This window comes from Ochotona princeps, chromosome 14, assembly GCF_030435755.1.
Source record: "Ochotona princeps isolate mOchPri1 chromosome 14, mOchPri1.hap1, whole genome shotgun sequence".
Taxonomy (NCBI): domain Eukaryota; kingdom Metazoa; phylum Chordata; class Mammalia; order Lagomorpha; family Ochotonidae; genus Ochotona; species Ochotona princeps.
In genome coordinates, this window is record NC_080845.1 from 17,585,412 (window position 1) to 17,603,541 (window position 18,130).

Sequence of the window (18,130 nt, forward strand, 5' to 3'; positions counted from 1 at the left end):
ATCTGTCTCCAGCAAGGAAAGCATGTGAGCCCTGAGAACTCAGAAAGGAATTCCATCTCTGCCTGCGTCTGAAGCACCCTCCTCCCTCCCACTTCCACCACTCAGGCTCCACCCTTGGCCTTCTACACCCTCCTCCATTCTCTCAGTTGTTGCTTCAGCGACCACGGACCAGGGTCACTACATTTCACCAGCAGGTGTCGCTGTCTGATCTGCCATCAAGTTCTACACGGCACATGCACTACCTGCCAGGAGGGGGCACACAACTACCCTGATACGTAGTGAGGGCAGTATTTAAAGGGTGATATTTCCCTTACAATGAACACGGTAAGGAAAGGAAGTGAACTACACAGAGGGGGTGGAAGAGGAAACCTGCCAGGCATCACTTCTAGTCAGGTGACTAAGGTAACCCTTGGTGGGGTGGGGTGGGGCGGGGTGGGGTAGGGTGGGGCGGGGTGGGGTGGGGCGGGGTGGGGTGGGGTGGGGTGGGGTGGGGTGGGATGGGATGGGATGGGGTGGGGTGGGGTGGGATTTTTGTGAGGTGATGTAATCTGATCTGATCTTTGTGATGTGATGTGAATGACACCTAACCACTGTGGTTTTCCCCCCTGAACAGATGACCTCGGTCAAACCACTAGGAGATAACAGACACCATCAATGTCTGTATTCTATAAAATCTCTTTGAAGCATGCTCCTCAAAACCACTAAGGTCATCTAAAAGAAAAAAAGAGAGAGAGAGAGAAAGGAAGGAAGGAAGAAAAAAGAAAAGGTATGTGTGTGGTGTGGACAGAGACTGGGGTCGACGTGTGGCCTGTGGTGAAGTCACTGCATGCATGTCAGAGGCCTGGGTTCCACTCCCACTCCACTCCTGACTCCAGCTTCCTGCCAGTGCGCACCCTGGGAGGCAGCAGTGAGAGTGGGTCTATTAATCCCAGAGTCCGTCATGTGTCAAGAAAGCCCAGCTGCTTGCTGCCTGGTGCAGCTAGGCGGACCTCAAGGTTGGGGGCTGATGGGGAAGGTGGAAGACAGCTCCAGGAAGACTCGCTTCTGACTTGCTGTCTCTCAAGAGGCTCAATAAGAATTACAGAACTCCCCATCCCCTGCAAATGACCATAATAAAAGTAAAAGTTATCTACCCAGTCTCACCCCAAAAACTGACAATTGTGCAGCCAAACACCAAAACCCCAAAGGTGAGGGACCCCACACCACTGTGTTTGTATAAACATGCTTCCTATACATGTGATGGGCAAACCTGGCATAAAACACGTGGCTGACTGCATCTGTTATTTTAGGGGCTGGGGTGGGGTGACCATCTTCAAGGACAGCATGGGCCAAGCAGGGAAAGGGACGATAACGGCTCACTACCTACGGGAATGAGATGCGTGGGCTGGGATTCTTCGAGTTTGCTTCTTAACCAGTCAAAATCCTGGTATCTGCGACGGACAGAATATTCCGGCAGGTCAAACTCCACCCGAGTACTCTGCAAAAAAAAGAACATGGGAAGAAAAAAAGAAGCAGCATAAGGTTACAATAGCAGGCCTTGACTGAAGGGAAGGGAAAAGGCCCTCTCAGAGTAAATAACTGGGCAAGAACGCACTTCCCTCTCAGCCAGGTGCACCTGCCAGATGGCAGAGTCCCCACACATGTGAGGCAGAGCCTGCCTTCTCTGGGCCCGAGAGGATTCCAAGGCAGGAAAAAGCCAGAGTTCTTCTCCCCCCACCCCTCAGCAAATGGAATCCAGCTATTCCTCACAGTTATATAACCACATTTGATTCATTTCCTCCAAGCCCCACTCAGACGTGCTTCTAGCAGAGTAATTCCTTTTCGGATACTGCTGCTAAGGCTGAACCCGTGTCTCCACCTTCCACCAAAAATGCTGACAAATTCTGCCAAAGGCAGTGGGGCGATGGACAAACTTGGAGATTGCCTGCGGCTTGTGGAGCGGCAGGTTAGACGGAAAGAGAAGCCTTGCATCATCTGCTCTGTCCTGCCAAAGCCGTAACCCTGAAACTAGGCTGTATTTCAGATGTACAAGAGCAACAAAGCTAGAAAGAAACACCAAAAGCCACTGGGCCACAAAAAAAAAAAAAAAAAAAAAAAAAAAGTGAATCACCTTATTCCCTACCCTGCATTTTCTGTGATTATAGCACTTTGATGAAAACCAACGTTAAGTAAGATTCTGCTGATGCACATCAAAATAACATTTTTACTCGTTACATTGCTGAAATAAAATCATGTCTCAGGTTAACCCATTTTCTCCTGTGAGACGATTGCTGATTAGAAAAAGTCCAATGGACAGTATCAAAAACATCTTACTAATACATGAACGAGGCTCCTTCATCAAAGAAGCAGTCAACAGTTTTGACCTTGTGACAGTTTCAGAAACGGTCAATCAGCCTGGTGTTTACGCTGTGTAGGTCCCACACTGGAGTGCAGGGTTTGATCCCTGACTCCAACATCGTTGCAGTGAGGACCCGGGGAGGCAGTGCTGATGGCTCAAGTAACCGTGTTGCTGCCACCTTGTGGGGAAACCTCGATCACATTATCCATCATGAGCTGCAGCTCTGACCAGAACCAAGGCTTGCAGGCATGTGGGGAGTGGACCAGCTGAGAGCAGTGAATGCTCTCACATGCTAATTAAAACTTCTTTCAAGATTGATTTTGATTGGAGAGGCAGATTTACAGAATGAAAGACAAAGATCTTTCATTTGCAGGTTCATTCCCCAAATGGCCACGATGGCCAGAACTGAGCTGATCCAAAGCTGGGATACAGTATCTTCCTCTACATCTCCTACATGGGTGCAGGGTCCCGAGGCTTTGGGCTATCCTCTGCTGTTTTCCCAGACCACAAGCATGGTGCTGGATGGAGCAGCTGGGACATGAACCAGCACCCATATGGGATGTGGAGGATTTGCTATGCTACCCCACTAACCCAAATCTTTCTAAAGACATTTTTTAATTATAGTTTCATCCTCACAAAAAGCTGTGACTGAAGTCTGCAAAAATGTAACAGTAGAAAATACAGTCTTGGATGAAGTCCCCCCTACGACTAACACACCCCATGAATCCCAACCTGCCCCTGTGCTGGGACGGAGGTTGGGGAGCAGAGCGCTGGGCAGAGCGGGAACATACAGGGGAATCCATTCGATTTCTTTTGTGATTAGATGACTCCCCTTAACGAAGGCACGAAGGAGCGGTGTACGAGGGAAGGTGACACCCAGGGACAAGTCCCTGCAGGGGGGGTTTTGGACATGACCAAGGGGAGCAGCCTGGTGGGAGGACCCCCGCCCTGAGATGCCATCAAGCCTCAATGAGCCTTGGCTTCTTCCATGAGGATAGTGGGCAAGGTCATTCCTGCAGATGTTCCCCGGCACCCCGCCTCCCAGCAGGCTCCATGGGACACCCTGCAGGTGACTGACTGTGGGCCCAGGACAGGTCGTCTCGCCCGCCGGGTGATGAATGAAGCTTCGCTGCAGACAGAGCTGGCAGACAGCTGTGCTCCTGGCCTTCCTCAAAATGCCACAGCTGTCAATTTCCCTTCATTATGTCTCTCACATCCATTTCACAAAGTATACAGTTCACATGATCATTCTATTTGAACTTGAAATCAGTGTTTGGTAGCTACAGAAAGCCTTTTGATAAAACACATCTTTTGTTTTTGTCACAATCAACTTCATTTTGGGGGGAACTGGCTTCCTCCCCCCTTCTATTTATTCATGGAATGTATTTCTTTTAAAACTTCAGGATACATAAGTAAAATTTTAGGATATCAATCATAGTGTTCTAAACTGAGAAAAAATACAATATAGTTTATATTCTTGCACATTTTAATGCATATTCATTCATTCACTTCTTCTTGATCATTTTTTAAAGATTTATTTATTTTTATTGGAAAGGCAGATATAAGGAGAGGAGGAGAGACAGAGAGGAAGATCTCCCGTCCGATGATTCACTCCCCAAGTGAGCGCAACGGCTGGATCTGAACCAATCCAAAGCCAGGAGCCAGGAGCTTCCTCTGGGTCTCCCATGCAGGTGCAGGGTCCCAAAGCTTTGGGCCCTCCTCAACTGCATTCCCAGGCCACAGGCAGGGAGGTGAATGGGAAGCAGGGCTGCTGGGATTAGGATCAGTGCCCTTATGGGATCCTGGGGCGTTCAAGACGAGGATATTAACCACTACACTATTGCACCAGGCCCTCTTGATCAATTTTATTGATCAGTATTATTTGAAAGAAAGACAAAGAGACACACAGAGATTTCCAGCTACTGGTTTACTTCCCAGATGCCCTCAACATCCAGGGATGGGCCAAGTTGAAGACATGAGTCGGGAACTCCACCCAGGCCTCCCTGTGGGTGGCATAACCCCAAGTATCTGAGCCATCTGGGAGCCTGCTGCCTCCCAGGGTACGCGTTAGTAGGACGCTGCAATCAGAAGCAGAGCTGGAACTCAAACAGGTGCACACTAACAGGTTGTAGGAGTCCCAGGTAGTGGCCTACCCACTGGGTTTACCAGCTGTATCCCCTGCACCCCCTCATTTTCTATATATCTTTAATGCATCTTGAACATCTTTGTCAGTAACTCAGATTTATGACATTATTATTAATAGGTTAGATATATATTGGCATATAGCATATTTTACTATTATTCCAGTGGACAGTTGGACCATAGTTAAACCAAATCCCCCAGGTAATTCTTTTAATCCATCAACAGTGCAACAGTAAACTACAGGGCTCCTATCTGCTGATAATACCCTTACAATCAATTCCTAAAGATAAAACAGTTGGGGCCTGGCTAAATCCTTGCCTTGAAGTGCCAGGACCCCACATGGGTGCCAGTTCACGTCCCAGCTGCTCCACTTCCCATCCAGTTCCCTGCTCATGGTCCAGGAAGTAGAGAATGGCCCAAAGCCTTGGGACCCCGCACCCACATGGGGGACCCGGAAGAGGCTGCTGCCTCTTTGGATAGGCTCAGCTCTGGCCATTGCGGCCACCTGGGGAGTAAAGCAGCAGATGAAAGATTTTTCTCTCTTTATCTCCTTCTCTCTGTAAATCTGACTTTCCAATAAAAATAAATAACAATTTTTTAAAAAACTATTGTACTAAAGGGGTATACATAGCTTAAATTTACAAGTTGCTCCCAGAAACACAGCTGTCCCAGAATTAGCTGTCTTTAATCTGAAAAAGGCCAAATCACCCCCCTTTTACTTTGTAACTTTTAATAACTGCTGGGGTTAAACACCCTTTCACACATTTGTTGGCCATGCATTTCCCTTGCATCAAGACCCTCTTTTCAGGTCCTGACCCAAGTCCTTTCCATTGTCAACTCTATTGCTGCTTGCCTAGCATAATTTCCAAGTGGCGTTGCAGACCTAAAATTTCTTCTTAATTACTTGGTCAAACTTCATCCATTCTTTCTCCTAAGAGTTACTACTACTGCAAGTTTATTAAAGTATCCACCTAGACACTTTTTATGGCTTTCTATCTTTTACCTTTCATTCCGTTTGTAGGAAACTAACCACTGGAAAATAACTTTTAAGGATATGTGTGTAACAATCTCCATTACAATGTTATTCTAAATGACAGAGCAACTGAAGCAGCCTAAATGTCAGCCATGTAAAAACCATCAAGGAAACGATGGCATATTTATTCCAGGGGACCTGTTCTCCTCATACTTTCCTTCAGTTCTAAATTTCCTATCATTCTCAACACAATATTCTTATAGGAACAAACAAAAATACTCATTTTTTAAAAGATTTATTTATTAACGAAGAGTTACAGAGAGGGAGGTGTGGGGGGAGGAGGAGTGCAGGGAGGGGGAGGTCTTCCATCTGCTAATTCACTTCCCAGATAGCTGCAATGGCCAGCACTGGTCCAGGAGGATGCCAGGAGCTTCATCCTGGTTTTCTACATGGGTGGCAAGGGCCTGAATCGTCTTCCTGAGTCGTCTTCCACTGCTTTTCTCAGGCCATTGTTAGGGAGCAGGACTGTTCTGTTCATTTCTCCAAGGCTCAGAACTGGGCTGATCAGAATCTGGGATCCAGGAGCTTTTTCTGAGTCCTTCGTGTGGGTGCAAGGGCCCAAGCCGTGGACCATTCTCTGCTATCCCAGACTCATTAACAGGAGGCTGGATCAGAAATGGAGCAGCAGGACTTGAATCAGCATATAGGATGCCAGTGCTACAGGCACATTAACCTGCTATGCCACTGTACTGGCCCCAGAAAATTCTTGGTTTACATTAGTTCTCAGCCCTAGCTCACTTTAATTTAGGCAAAGCGAGGTCTTCACTTTATCCTGCTATAGCCATCAAGAATATGAACTAAAACTTGTGAATCAAAGCTTCAACAGAATGAAGCGGGCAGCTGGAGAGCCCTGCCCTCTGTCCCCAACTGCTGTCAGACCTCAGCAGGTGCCTGGATCAGAGGATGAGATTCTGTGGCCTGTGGGCCCACTGCCATCCCTGCACATGCCTACCTTCCCCAACACCCAACTTGCAGAGCAAAGTTCTGAACGCACTGCCAGAATATTAACCTGCAGCCAACAGTCAGAAACAGGGAGAGAAGACTGACCCGGCCTGGAATCACAAGCTTAAGGGCCGGAAAGACATGAAACTTGGTTCTGTCACAAGTTCAGGCTAGCTGGGTGAATGATGGGACTGGAACCTGAAAAGGGCTATCTGAGACATTTCAGATAACCCCAGGAGAAGGGAGAGAAATAGGAACACAGTGGGGAGGGGGGGAGGCAGGAAAGGAAGGGAAGAGCAGACAGTGAGGACAATGCAGCAAGTAGCAGCCGGAGCACTGGCCCACAAAACTGTCACCCAACACCCTGCAGGACTTGTGTGGGAGCGGATCCAGGAGGAGCGGTGGCAGCAAAGTGCAGGGCAAAGGGACCAAGCAAGACTTGGAAAACATCAAGGTGGGGGAGCAAGCCATGCCAGCCAGCCTGTCACCTTGCCAGCTGGCTGTTCACAGAGCTAGTTCCAGAAAAATAGGTTTTTCATTTAACTGACAACAGGGTTAATATTAATAAAAAAAATAAAAGTTCAGCCCAAAAAGAAAAAATGAAATGATTCCTGGAAAAATGTATATCAGCTTAGGACCCTGAGGAAGTAACATATAGGTAAGCAGCTAGACCAATGCCTGGGAGAGTATAGGCACCCAAGGGTGGTAGTACCAGGGACAGACTGTGTGCGTTCACATGGCAGGTGCACAGACAAGCCTTCACATGTAAGCCAGGTACTCACAGGACAGGGCAGTAGTGCTGAAAAACTATGGTGTCTGCACTATAGCAGAGCAGGTTAAGCCACTGCCTGTAGTGTCAGCAGCCCATATGGGTGCCAGTTTGAGTTTCAGCTGCTCCATTTCAGATTCTGCTCCCTGTTAACACACCTGGGAAAGCAACAGAGGCTGGCCCAAGACCCTGGGCCGTTGTACCCAGCTGGATGACATGGAAGAGGCCCCTGGCTTCAGCCTGATCTACTTTGGGAAGCAAACCATCAATGGAAAATCTCTCCCTCTCCCAGCCCCCTCTCTTTAATGTTGTCCTTAAAATAAATTAATTAATTAGTTAAAGAAGAAGCAAGAAAATGAGAAGCTACACCCACACAAATACACAAAGGTCTGCACAAAAGCTGCAAATGTGAAAGTTAGAGAACAGGGGCTGGCACAGCGCGTTAATCCTCTGCCCAGGACACCGGCATCCCATAACGAGGGTAGTCCAATCCAGCTCTTTGCTTATGAACTGGGAAAACAGCAAGACATGGCTCAGCTCCTTGGACTCTGGCATCCACACGAGTGGCTAGGAAGAAGCTCCAGGTTGCTGGCTTCTCACTGACCCAGCTCTGGCTGTTGCGGTCATCTGGGGAGGGAACCAGTACATGGAGGAGCTCCTTCTCTCTCTCTCTTCTTCTCTCTGTAATTCTGCCTTTCAAGTAAAAGTAAACAAAACAATTCATACCAAAATCTAAATGATATACATTCTAACTCGGTGTGTGTGTGTGTGTGTGTGTGTGTGTGTGTGTGTGTGTTTGAAAAGATTGAGAACCGAGGATAAATAACAACGGTTGCTTGTGGCAAGAAGAGTCTTGGTGAGAAGGGCTAAGGAAGACAGCTCAGTAATCTGTTCTATATTTGGGATTTAATGTTGTTGGTTTTATAGTAACATATTTCTATTACCTGTGTTATTGTATTTTACAGCCAGCTTAGAATTTTATTATTTGCTTAATTTGAAAGACAGGGCCCAGCGCCATGGCTCAGTGACCAAATCATCTTGCATGCACCAGGATCCCATCGGGCACTGGTTCATGTCCCAGCTGCTCCACTTCCCATCCAACTCCCTGTTGTGTCCTGGGAAAGCAGTAGAGGATGGGACTTAGGACTCAGCACCCACCTGGGAGATCTGGAAAAAGCTCCTGGCTCCTAGCTTTGGATTCACTTAGTCCTGGCTGTTGCAGCCATTTGGGTTAGGGTTACCACCAGATGGGAAAATCTCTCTGTACCTCCTTCTCTGTGTAAATCTGCCTTTCCAATAAAAATGAATGGATGGATAGATGGATGGATGGATGGAAGGAAGGAAGGAAGGGAGGGAGGGAGGGAGGCAGGGAGGGAGGGTAGGTGCCATCATGCACTGGTTTATGGCCCAAAGGCCTGCAATGGCCCTGTGATGGGTGTTGAAGCCAGGAGCCAGGAACTCAATGCAGGTCTCCCATGTTGGTGGCATTCACCTACCTGAGTAAGAACCTGCTGCCTCCCAGAAAGTGCATCGGCAGGAAGCTCAAATGATAAGCAGAGCTAATACCCAAACTCACACACTCTAATGCGGGATGCAGGTGTCCAAAGTAGTGTCTTAACCACTAGGCAAAACTGCTGCCCCCACATGTGTATACTTTCTAAAACATAACATGTTCGACTAAGAGATGGTGAAGAAAAGAATATTTGAGTGCATTTTATTCTTTACTTGTCTTCCCAAAGATTTTTTTTTTTTTAATGTTTATTTCCACCTACTTAAAAAGGCAGATCAACAGAGAGAGGAGAGTAAGAGATCCTTCATGTGCAGGTTCACTCCAAACGCCCACACCAGCCGGCACTGCATCAGACTAATTCAGGAGTCTGGAACTCCACCTGGGCTCCCACATGAGCAGCAGGAGCCCAAGCATTTAAACCATCTTCTGCTGCCACCCAGGGTGGATTAGCCGGAAGTTGGATCAGAAGCAGAGCAGCCAGAATTCAACATTGGCACTCTGATATGGCATGGGAACATCCCAACCAGTGGCTTAACACACTGTACCACAACACCTGCCCCTTCAATTTACATAAAAACAGAGCATCTAAATGAGAACTTAAATGAGAGCATAACCTACTGAACTTTCATGATTAAAAAAAAAACTCTTTGCTTAAAAATGAAACAAGAAAAGGATCTCTTAACATTATCCACTGAAGGCACCTTAGCCTGTTAAAACTGCTGGAATGATCTAGAATTCCCTGAGGTTTGTAGTGGGAGAATTTCCCAGAGACAGAATGGTTTCATGACTAAAGGGCTTTTTAAAATTCAGAAACATGAAGTGAGCACTGAGTTTTCCCTGTACTGATATAGAGCATCTAGCCCAGAGACACATTTGTTCCCCAGATATTATCCAACAGTGTCTGCCAACGGCTTTGGTTGTCACCACCAGGGCTTGGAGTGGTAAGACTGGCATGGAGTGGGTAAAAGCCAGACGCTGCTCAGCGTCCCAGACAACCCACAGCCAAGGGTTATTCAGTCCAAACTATCAATACTGCCAAGGTCAAGAAATGCTGCTCCAAGCCCATGATTTTAGTAGTACTTGAAACAGTCAGCCTGTAATTTGCAAATAAGGGGCAGGTGCTCGTTAGGATGCCCACAACCCACATAGTGGCAGATTCAACACCCAGCTTTCAATTCCAGCTTTTTGACGATGCCCAACAGAGGAGGGGGAAATGGCTCAAGTATTTGGGCTCATGCCACTGACGCAGGAGATCTGGACAGAGTTCCTGGCTCCTGCCTCTAGCCCAGCTGGGGGATGCCCACTGCGGGCATTTGGGAAATAAAACAGTAGATGAGAGAGCTTGCATGCTTTTCTTTGACTCCTAAAATATACAAAATATTTATTAAAATGATCAGTCACAATTACTCCTTCATTTTAAGATTTTAAAATTATTTCTCTATCTCTCCTTCTCTCTATGTGAATCTTTCAAATCAACAAATCTCTTTAAAAAACATTGTAGGGGCTGGTGCTATGGAATAAGCCACCAGTAAGGCATCCCATACTAGAGTATCAGATTAAGCCTCAGCTATTCTGTTTCTACTTTTTAAAAAAAGATATATTTATTTGGGCCCAGCACAGTGGTCTAGAGGCTAAGGTCCTCACCTTGCACAAACCGGGATCCCATATGGGAACCGGTTCTAATCCTGGCAGCCCCACTTCCCACCCAGCTCCCTGCTTGTGATCTGGGAAAGCAGCTGAGGACGGACCAAGGCCTTGGGACCCTGCATCCGCAAGGGAGAGGGCTCCTCGCTTCAGATCGGCGCAGCACCGATTTTCTTAGAAAAAAAGATCTATTTATTTGAAAAGCTGATTTATCAAGAGAGAAGAGACAAAGAGAGACAGATCTTACAACCAAAGGTTCACTCCCCAAATGTCCACAAAGATTGGGACTGGGCCAGACCAGCATCTAGAGCCAGGAGTCTCATTCTGGTTCTCCCACATGAATGGCATGGGCCTGAGAGCCTTAGCCATCTCCTGCTGTTTTTCCAAGTATATTAGCAGGAGCTGGATTGGAAGATGAGCAGCCGGGACTCAAATCAGCATCCATGTGGATGTCAACACATGGACGTCCACCTGCTGTACATTTGTTGACCCCTCTATATGCTTCTGATCCAGCTGCCTGGGAAAAAGCAACAGAAGATGGTTCAAGTAGTGATTGGATTCCTGCCATCCACATGGAAGACCTGGACGGGGTTCCAGACTCCTGGATTAGGTCTGGCCTGGCCTCTGCTCTGGCAGCCATTTGGGGAATGAACCGGTGAATGGAAGATCAAACTCACTCTTTCCCTCTCTATCACTCTGTCTTTTAAATAAATAAACTTAAAAAATACATGCAATTATTTTAATTTGAATGTTTCTACTTTCTATTAAGGTTGAAGAAGGGGAGGAAGGAAACAATGGCAGAAGGCTTGGACACAGGAGCCCAAATCCCCCCAGACCATTCAGCATGGCAAAAGGTCAAGGAGAGACCTACTTTGGTAGTGATCCTATACGTGATGTAGGTCTCCATCGTGCAGACATGCTTCTTGGGGTCATCGACTGTGACAAAGAGGTCTCTGGTCTCGCCGTCTATGTCATCATCCAGCTGAAGTCTGTTGAGCAGGGAAGATGAAGATGCCGGGCTGGAAGTGCCTGCTGGAGTCCCACCATTGGGCAAAATGAGATCCTAAAAGAAGAAAGGAGTCACCTTACAAACTCAATGGGAACACACAGCAGGAGAATATGAGCAAAAGCAGCTGGTGGAGGCAAACTAAGAAACACTCCTAAAAAACCAGAGTAACTTTCAGAACAGTCAGGCCGCTCCAGGTTTTTTACAACTAAGAGAAACAAATGACAGCCACATTCAAGACCAAGTTCAGAAGCCCATTCCATCTCCCAGGAGGTGCTCCAGACACCGACCCAATGAGAGGTTCCAAGAACAAAGACCCTAACACTCCCTTCTCCCTCAGATTGCTGCAGAGAAAGAACCAGGCAGAGGCAGCGAAGAGGGCATACCCTATATTTCATCTTAAGACCATTGCCCAGGCACAGGGAAACCTGAAAGAGGCCTGAGCTTTTCTCAAAGACTTCACATATATTAAAACTCAACCAACTGACCCAAGAGGACAGCTAAAAAATCCGTTCACTCCCCAAACAGACAAGCTGAGTTGATCTGAAGCCAGGAACTTCTTCCAGCTCTCCCACATGGGTGCAGGAACCTAAGGACTTAGGCCATCTTCCATTGCTTTCCCAGGCCATAAGCAGAGAGCTGAATGGGAAGTAGAGCAGCCAGGTAATGAACCAGCATTCATACAGGGTTGCTAGTGCTTGCAGGTAGAGAATTAGCCTGTTGAGCCACCACACTAGCCCGCAAAAAATCTAATCCACATTGGGGACCCTAAGATGACATCAGGTGGCCGTCCTCCATCCCCAGGTACTGCTGCAGTTAGGATGCTGGGTATACCTTCTCCCCTTCTCTTCCAGGTACAGAAAGAAGAAAAAGATAATTGTAAACAATGGTCTCATCCACCTTCTATTCCTTGATCCTTCTTTTCTTTTTTCTTTATTTTTGACAATCTTTACATAGTTAATTAGGGCACAAAGGTTCAAGGGCTACAGGAAAGTGGGTAAGACTATTATTTCCACATTATTTTCCTTGATCCTTCTTACCCTAATCAGTGGTCCACACAGGGTTGTACCCTCCCAACTATGTAATCATCATCAAAGTTAACATTTTTTAAAAGGTTTAGGGGAGAATGGAAATAAAGATAAGCTTATTTCAGTGCAACTTTTTTTTAATTCAAAAGAAAAAAAAAAAAACAGTTCTCAACAGAAGGAGTGCCTATTGGTGTAAAGAAACCTGGGGTGTCTACTACCCAACTGCGTTACAATGTAAAGGGAAACAGATCTAGGGAGCTTTGAGTCTTGGTCAATTGAACATTGATATTAAAGAGTCATTAGGAAGGATAATGGAAGCTTTATGGTTTTACAAAAGCTTCAACTTTAAGAAACACACACTGAGATGCTTATGGATGAAATGATGCCTGTCGTTTACTTCAAAACAATTAAGGATAGGTAGGTGGGGCATAGTCAACACAAGCTGCCCAAGACCTGGTTGACTGCTGAAGCTGATGCTAGAAGGTTCGTTATACAATCTTTTCCTGTTTGGTATACAATTAAAATATTCCATGATTAAAAAAAAAAAAAAAAAGAGGACAGGGCCAGGCATTCAAAATCCTCACAAGCAGGAAGGTTTGACTAGCGAACTTGAACTCTTTAGGCCAAGCTTACTTTGTGCTCCCATTTTAAAATAAAAAGTTAATAGAAAGTAGAAAAAATGAAAAACTGAATATAGAAAAAGCAAAAGTAACTTTAAAAAATCAATTCTTCTGCTAAAAGACAAATTACGGCATTTCGGTTCAGCGGGCTAAGCTGCTGCTTGTACATCAGAGTAATGCTGGTGGTTCGTGTCTGGACACTTCTGTTTCTGCCCCAACTTGCTGCTGACGCATCCTGGGACGCAGCAGCTCCTGCCACATGGGAGACCTGTATGGAGTTCCAGGCTCCTGGCTTCAGCTCTTCAACCCATCCCAGACTCATCTGCTGCAGATATTTGTGGGTGAGCAAGCAGATGGAAAAGATCTCCATCTCTCCATGTCTCTCCCTCTTACTTCCCTTTCTGTCTGCTTTTCAAGTAGATGAAAACAAGAAGAAGAAAAAAAAAAAAACCAAAGGAAAAAACCACCCAAAAAATGAATTAAACTAAAATCTCAGGGGCTCATGAAAGAGGAAAAACAGAGTAACTGTAAGTTTTGACTATGACTACAAACAAGGCTATCCTATGAAAAAAGCACACATTAGAAATCAACGTGAGCTAGAGTACTTTCTAGGAAAAACAAACAAAATATGTGACCAAAGTGAGGTTCATTAGAGTCTGGAAGCCTGAACAGATAAATAACCACAGAGCTGTAATCCTAGAACATCCACTGAGAGGCGGGCCAAGCCTCAACGGTTTCTCCACTGAACTCTAAGCAATCTTCAAGGCACTAACTCCTTCTTCAACTATTCCAAGACACATAATGTAAAAAGTGGGAGAACCCTTTCAGGTCATTTTATGAACGTTACATCTGCAATATCAGAAAAGGAGAGCAGATGAGTGTGAGCATCCTTAGTAAGGTGACAGTGAGTGGGAGATCAATGCAAAAGAGGAGGAGCCAGATTCAAGTCAAATGTATTTCAGGAAAAGCACAAATGGCCTAACACTAGGAAACACAACAATGCACTTTATTACATTATCTGATTGTGTAAATGATTGAAATCACACCCCTAACTATCAAAATGCTTACTGTATCATTCATCCAGAAGTAACAGCCATTCTAGAAAAATCTCTCAGTAACATTAAGGGTCTATAAGAGGGAAGTTTCTGACACATATGTGTTAAGGAGCGCCCATCAGCAGGCTTCCACATGGGCCTGCAGAGCGTTACTCAAGGTGGCAGACGCCAGATGCAAGAGGCCACAGAGTCTCTGATTTCACTCAAATGAAATGTCAGAACAGGCAACTCCTCAGGGGAAAAGGCCGACTTTGGATTGCCAGGAGCTGAAAGAACTGGCGGGGGGTGGGGGGAGATGGGGGACGGGGGCTGGCTTAATGAGGAGAGCAGTTCACTTTAGGAGCATCATTCAACTGTACACAATGGAGGGCGCATTTCGTGGAAGGTGAATCACAACTCAATAAACTAAAACATTGGAGGCGTATCTGCCATGTTTGGAAACAAGTTTCTGATGTCACAGACTGACCATTATTTAGAACCATTCCAGAAATTGTAACACACACAAGGAGGTGCAGAAGACCACTTGAAAATCTGCCTGGGAGCCGCCACAATGCTTCACGGCAACAGGTCAGGCTTTCACCAAAACTCATCAAAGGCATCTGGAACATGTTCAGGAGAAAAGTATCTTTAAAGCATTTTTAAAAGAATTCTTTTCTGTTGTTTTTATTTGAAATCCAGATATACAGAGAGGAGGAGAAATAGAGAAGAAGATGTTCTGTCCGCTGAGTCACTCCCCAAGTGACTGCAATGGCCTGAAGCCAGGGGCCAGGAGCCTCCTCTGTCTCCTCTGTCCTCCACTGCTTTCCCAGGCCACAAGCAGCGAGCTGGATGGGAAACGGGACCGTCGGGATTAGAACTGGCATCCATATGGGATCCCAGTGTCTGCAAGGGGAGAACTTTAGCCACTTGGCTACGTGCCGGGTCCTCTTTAGAACATTTTAAGATAACAAATGTGAACCGATGTATTTACTAATATTTGGGGAAAAGCAGGGCACAGGTCTGCGGCAGTTTGAATTATCCTTCACGCTCATTATTTTTTAAAGATTCGTTTCACTTGAAAGTGAGAATTCATTTTACTTGAAAATCAGAGTGACAGAGAGGGAGAGATAGAGAAATCTTCCATCCACTGCTTCACTCCCCAAATGGCTGCAATGGCTAGAGCTGGGCTTGCCCAAAACCAGGATCCGGGAGCTTCTTCCGGTCTTCCAGTTGGGTGCAGGGCCCCTGGCCTTGGGTCATCCTCCACTGCTTTCCTAGGTCACGAGCAGAGAAGCCTGTACCACAGACAGAGGCTTGGCCTGACACATCACCTTGCCCCTACCTTCATAATCATTAACTCCCATCCTCCAGGAGGCTCACAGGTTCTCACCACTGCCAAAGGTCATCATACAATGGGAACACATCCCCAACCCTCTGTCTCTGAGCAAGGCCACGTGACCTATAACAAGCATGCCAGGGTCAGAGCTGAACACTGCTGGGGCCACTACATGTTTCCACCAGCTCCCTTGTTCTCTGTCCTCTCACGGCCCAGACAGCGGAGTACTCCCTAGGAACGGGAAGATCTCTGAAAAGCAGCCCTAGAGGCTGACTCATAACCACCACCAGGGGCTAACCTGACCGAGCAATTACTACTTGTTGCAAACCTTGGAATTCTTGCAGCGGTTTATTACCATAAAGCCTGATGACTAGTACATATCATTATAGACATTTCTGTATCATTTTGAAAAGCTTCAGTAGAAAAGAATGATATAAACAGGATGGAATTTTAAGATGCACAGCTTTATTTTTCTTCCCCTGAAGAATTACTCTCAAATGCATTTTCTCTTATATGGCCTGAGCTCTGGCACACTGCTTGCTTGATAATAGGAAGCTCAACTCCTCATCAACCCTCAACCCAGATTCCCAGCTCACATGTTCTAACCAAAGCCCCCATGGTTGGCTTGCACAAGCCTCTCAGCAGTCCTTGGTCCCCAGGCCAGCCTCTTCGCAGAACAGTTTCACACTTCCCTACCTTGACATGTGGAAAAGAATCTAGACCTGGGCTTAGACACCATCTGTTTCAAAGCTGTTTTACAGGCTAATAAAGTTGTTTTGAAATAAATAATGTCAGGACCCAGCACAGCAGCCTAGCAGCTATAGTTCTCTCCTTGCACAAACCAGGATCACATATGGACGCCGGTTCTAATTCTGGAAGCCCCGCTTCCCATCCAGCTTCCTGCTTGTGGCCTGGGAAAGCAGTTGAGGACAGCCCAAAGCCTTGGGACCCTGCTCCCACGTGGGAAACCCAGAAGAGGCTCCTAGCTCTTGGTTCCTGGCTTCAGATTGGCACAGCACCGGTCATTGCGGTCACTTGGGGAATGAATCATCGGAAGGAAAATCTTCCTCTATGTCTCTCGTCCTCTCTGTATTTCTGACTTTCCAATAAAAATAAATTTTTTTTGGGGGGGGGGAGAAATAATGTCTCTCCAGCTTTTCCAACAGAAAACCTGCCCTTCAAGTAAAATCCACCTACTGGCCCAGGAAAGTGGGGATCGGGTCTGCAGCAATGGGGATAGGGGTAAGACACTACCAGGTGAATCTCCCACTAGGAAACCCATCTGTACTTCAGGCCTCCAGAAAGGACTCCTGGGGGGCGGCTGGGACTCAGGCCTGGAGAACACCACAGTGCTTAAGCACAAACACAAGGACAGGCTGAGCATCCCTGTCTGAATGCGTAGGACAGGAACATTTCAGATTTTGGACCGTAAGACAAAAATCCATATTTTTCACAGCCATCTACACAGAGAGCTCTAAATTAAGGGCAGAGAAGATAAGCTCAATGCTTTAAGCTCATACTCAGGCAGCCCCTGTGCAAGCCACCCTACACATTATGTATCCTTTAATCCCCAAAATAACCTGGAAAGGACAATTTTATGACTCCTGTTTTGCTACTAAGCGAACAGGTGAGGGACCAAGAAGTCAGAAGATGGGTCCCCCAGAGACAGGCCCCAGAATGCAGAGCAGAAGCTTCCAGTCTCCACCATCTGCCTCTTGGACCACAGAACTCATTCAACAGGTATATCGCCACCAGCAGCAGCAGCACCATTCACCTCTGCTCTTACAGCATCTCGAAAAGTGCCTGGCAATGAGCAATCCCACCTATGCGTTTCTTTAAACAATGCAATCCCTGACCCATCAGTGTCAGAGTAATAAATCAAGCCCCTCTCCTCCCACAGCCAGCCCCAGAGAACAAGCAACACAAAGGGGAGAAACCATTAGCCAGCAGCTCCACTGGCCATCAGCAATCCCTCAGGCACTCCAGAGAGCTTAAACAAGACCCCTGCACAGCAGCTGCGCCCACAAAGCATGGCACATCCAGTTTGAATACCCCGTGGGTAACAGGTCCACATAGACGAGGACTCACTCTGTTGCTCCCTAAATTGATGGAACAGATCTGAGTTTTAATTCAGCGAAGAAAGAATAGGTTATTCAATAAATGCCAGTAGAAAATGTGCTTAACTACTTAAAGAACAATTAAATTAATGCCATCTCAAAGGCACAATGCAAAAGCAGAAGTCCAGTCAACTGAAGAACTGAATGCAAGATGGAAAAACCGTAAGAGGACCAGCTGATGGTTTACGTTAGGGATGGGTAAACTTCTTTTGTTAAGGAGCAGAGTAAATATTTTGAACTTTGCAGGCCACACCTTCACCACTGTAGCAGCCCCAGCCAGCCACTGGGAGGCAAAGGCAGCCACCCACAGCGGGTGGACTCACTGAGGCTTGCATTGGTACTCCATTAATTTTCATGTGGCTCAATACAAAACGCTTTTAATTATTCTCCCCCAATCATTTAAAAGTATAAAAAGTGCTTTCAATACACAGTGGTGAGGAGTTAGGGATGGAAAGCCACAGCAGTAAGAGGCTTGCAGGAGGGAGCCTGACAGAGAGCCCTTCTGTGCTCAGATGGCAGTGGTGTAGGTCACACACAGTCGGTCACCAGGCTACCGCTGGAGATCACAGAGCAAAGTGCATCTGGGACCTCCTTCTTCTGCACACTCTTCA

The 18,130-nt window shown here is 46.5% G+C and overlaps 1 protein-coding gene across 1 annotated transcript in view; it reads right to left on the minus strand.

Annotated features, from left to right (window-relative positions):
• Positions 1-18,130, minus strand: part of SNX30 (sorting nexin family member 30) — a 96,821-nt gene that overhangs the window by 41,747 nt on the left and 36,944 nt on the right. The window contains exons 2-3 of the mRNA XM_004580903.4: positions 11,250-11,441; positions 1,367-1,477 (exon numbers count right to left, since the gene is read on the minus strand). Of these exons, the coding sequence (XP_004580960.1) occupies positions 1,367-1,477; positions 11,250-11,441 (303 nt within the window). The remainder of the gene's footprint in view (positions 1-1,366; positions 1,478-11,249; positions 11,442-18,130) is intronic.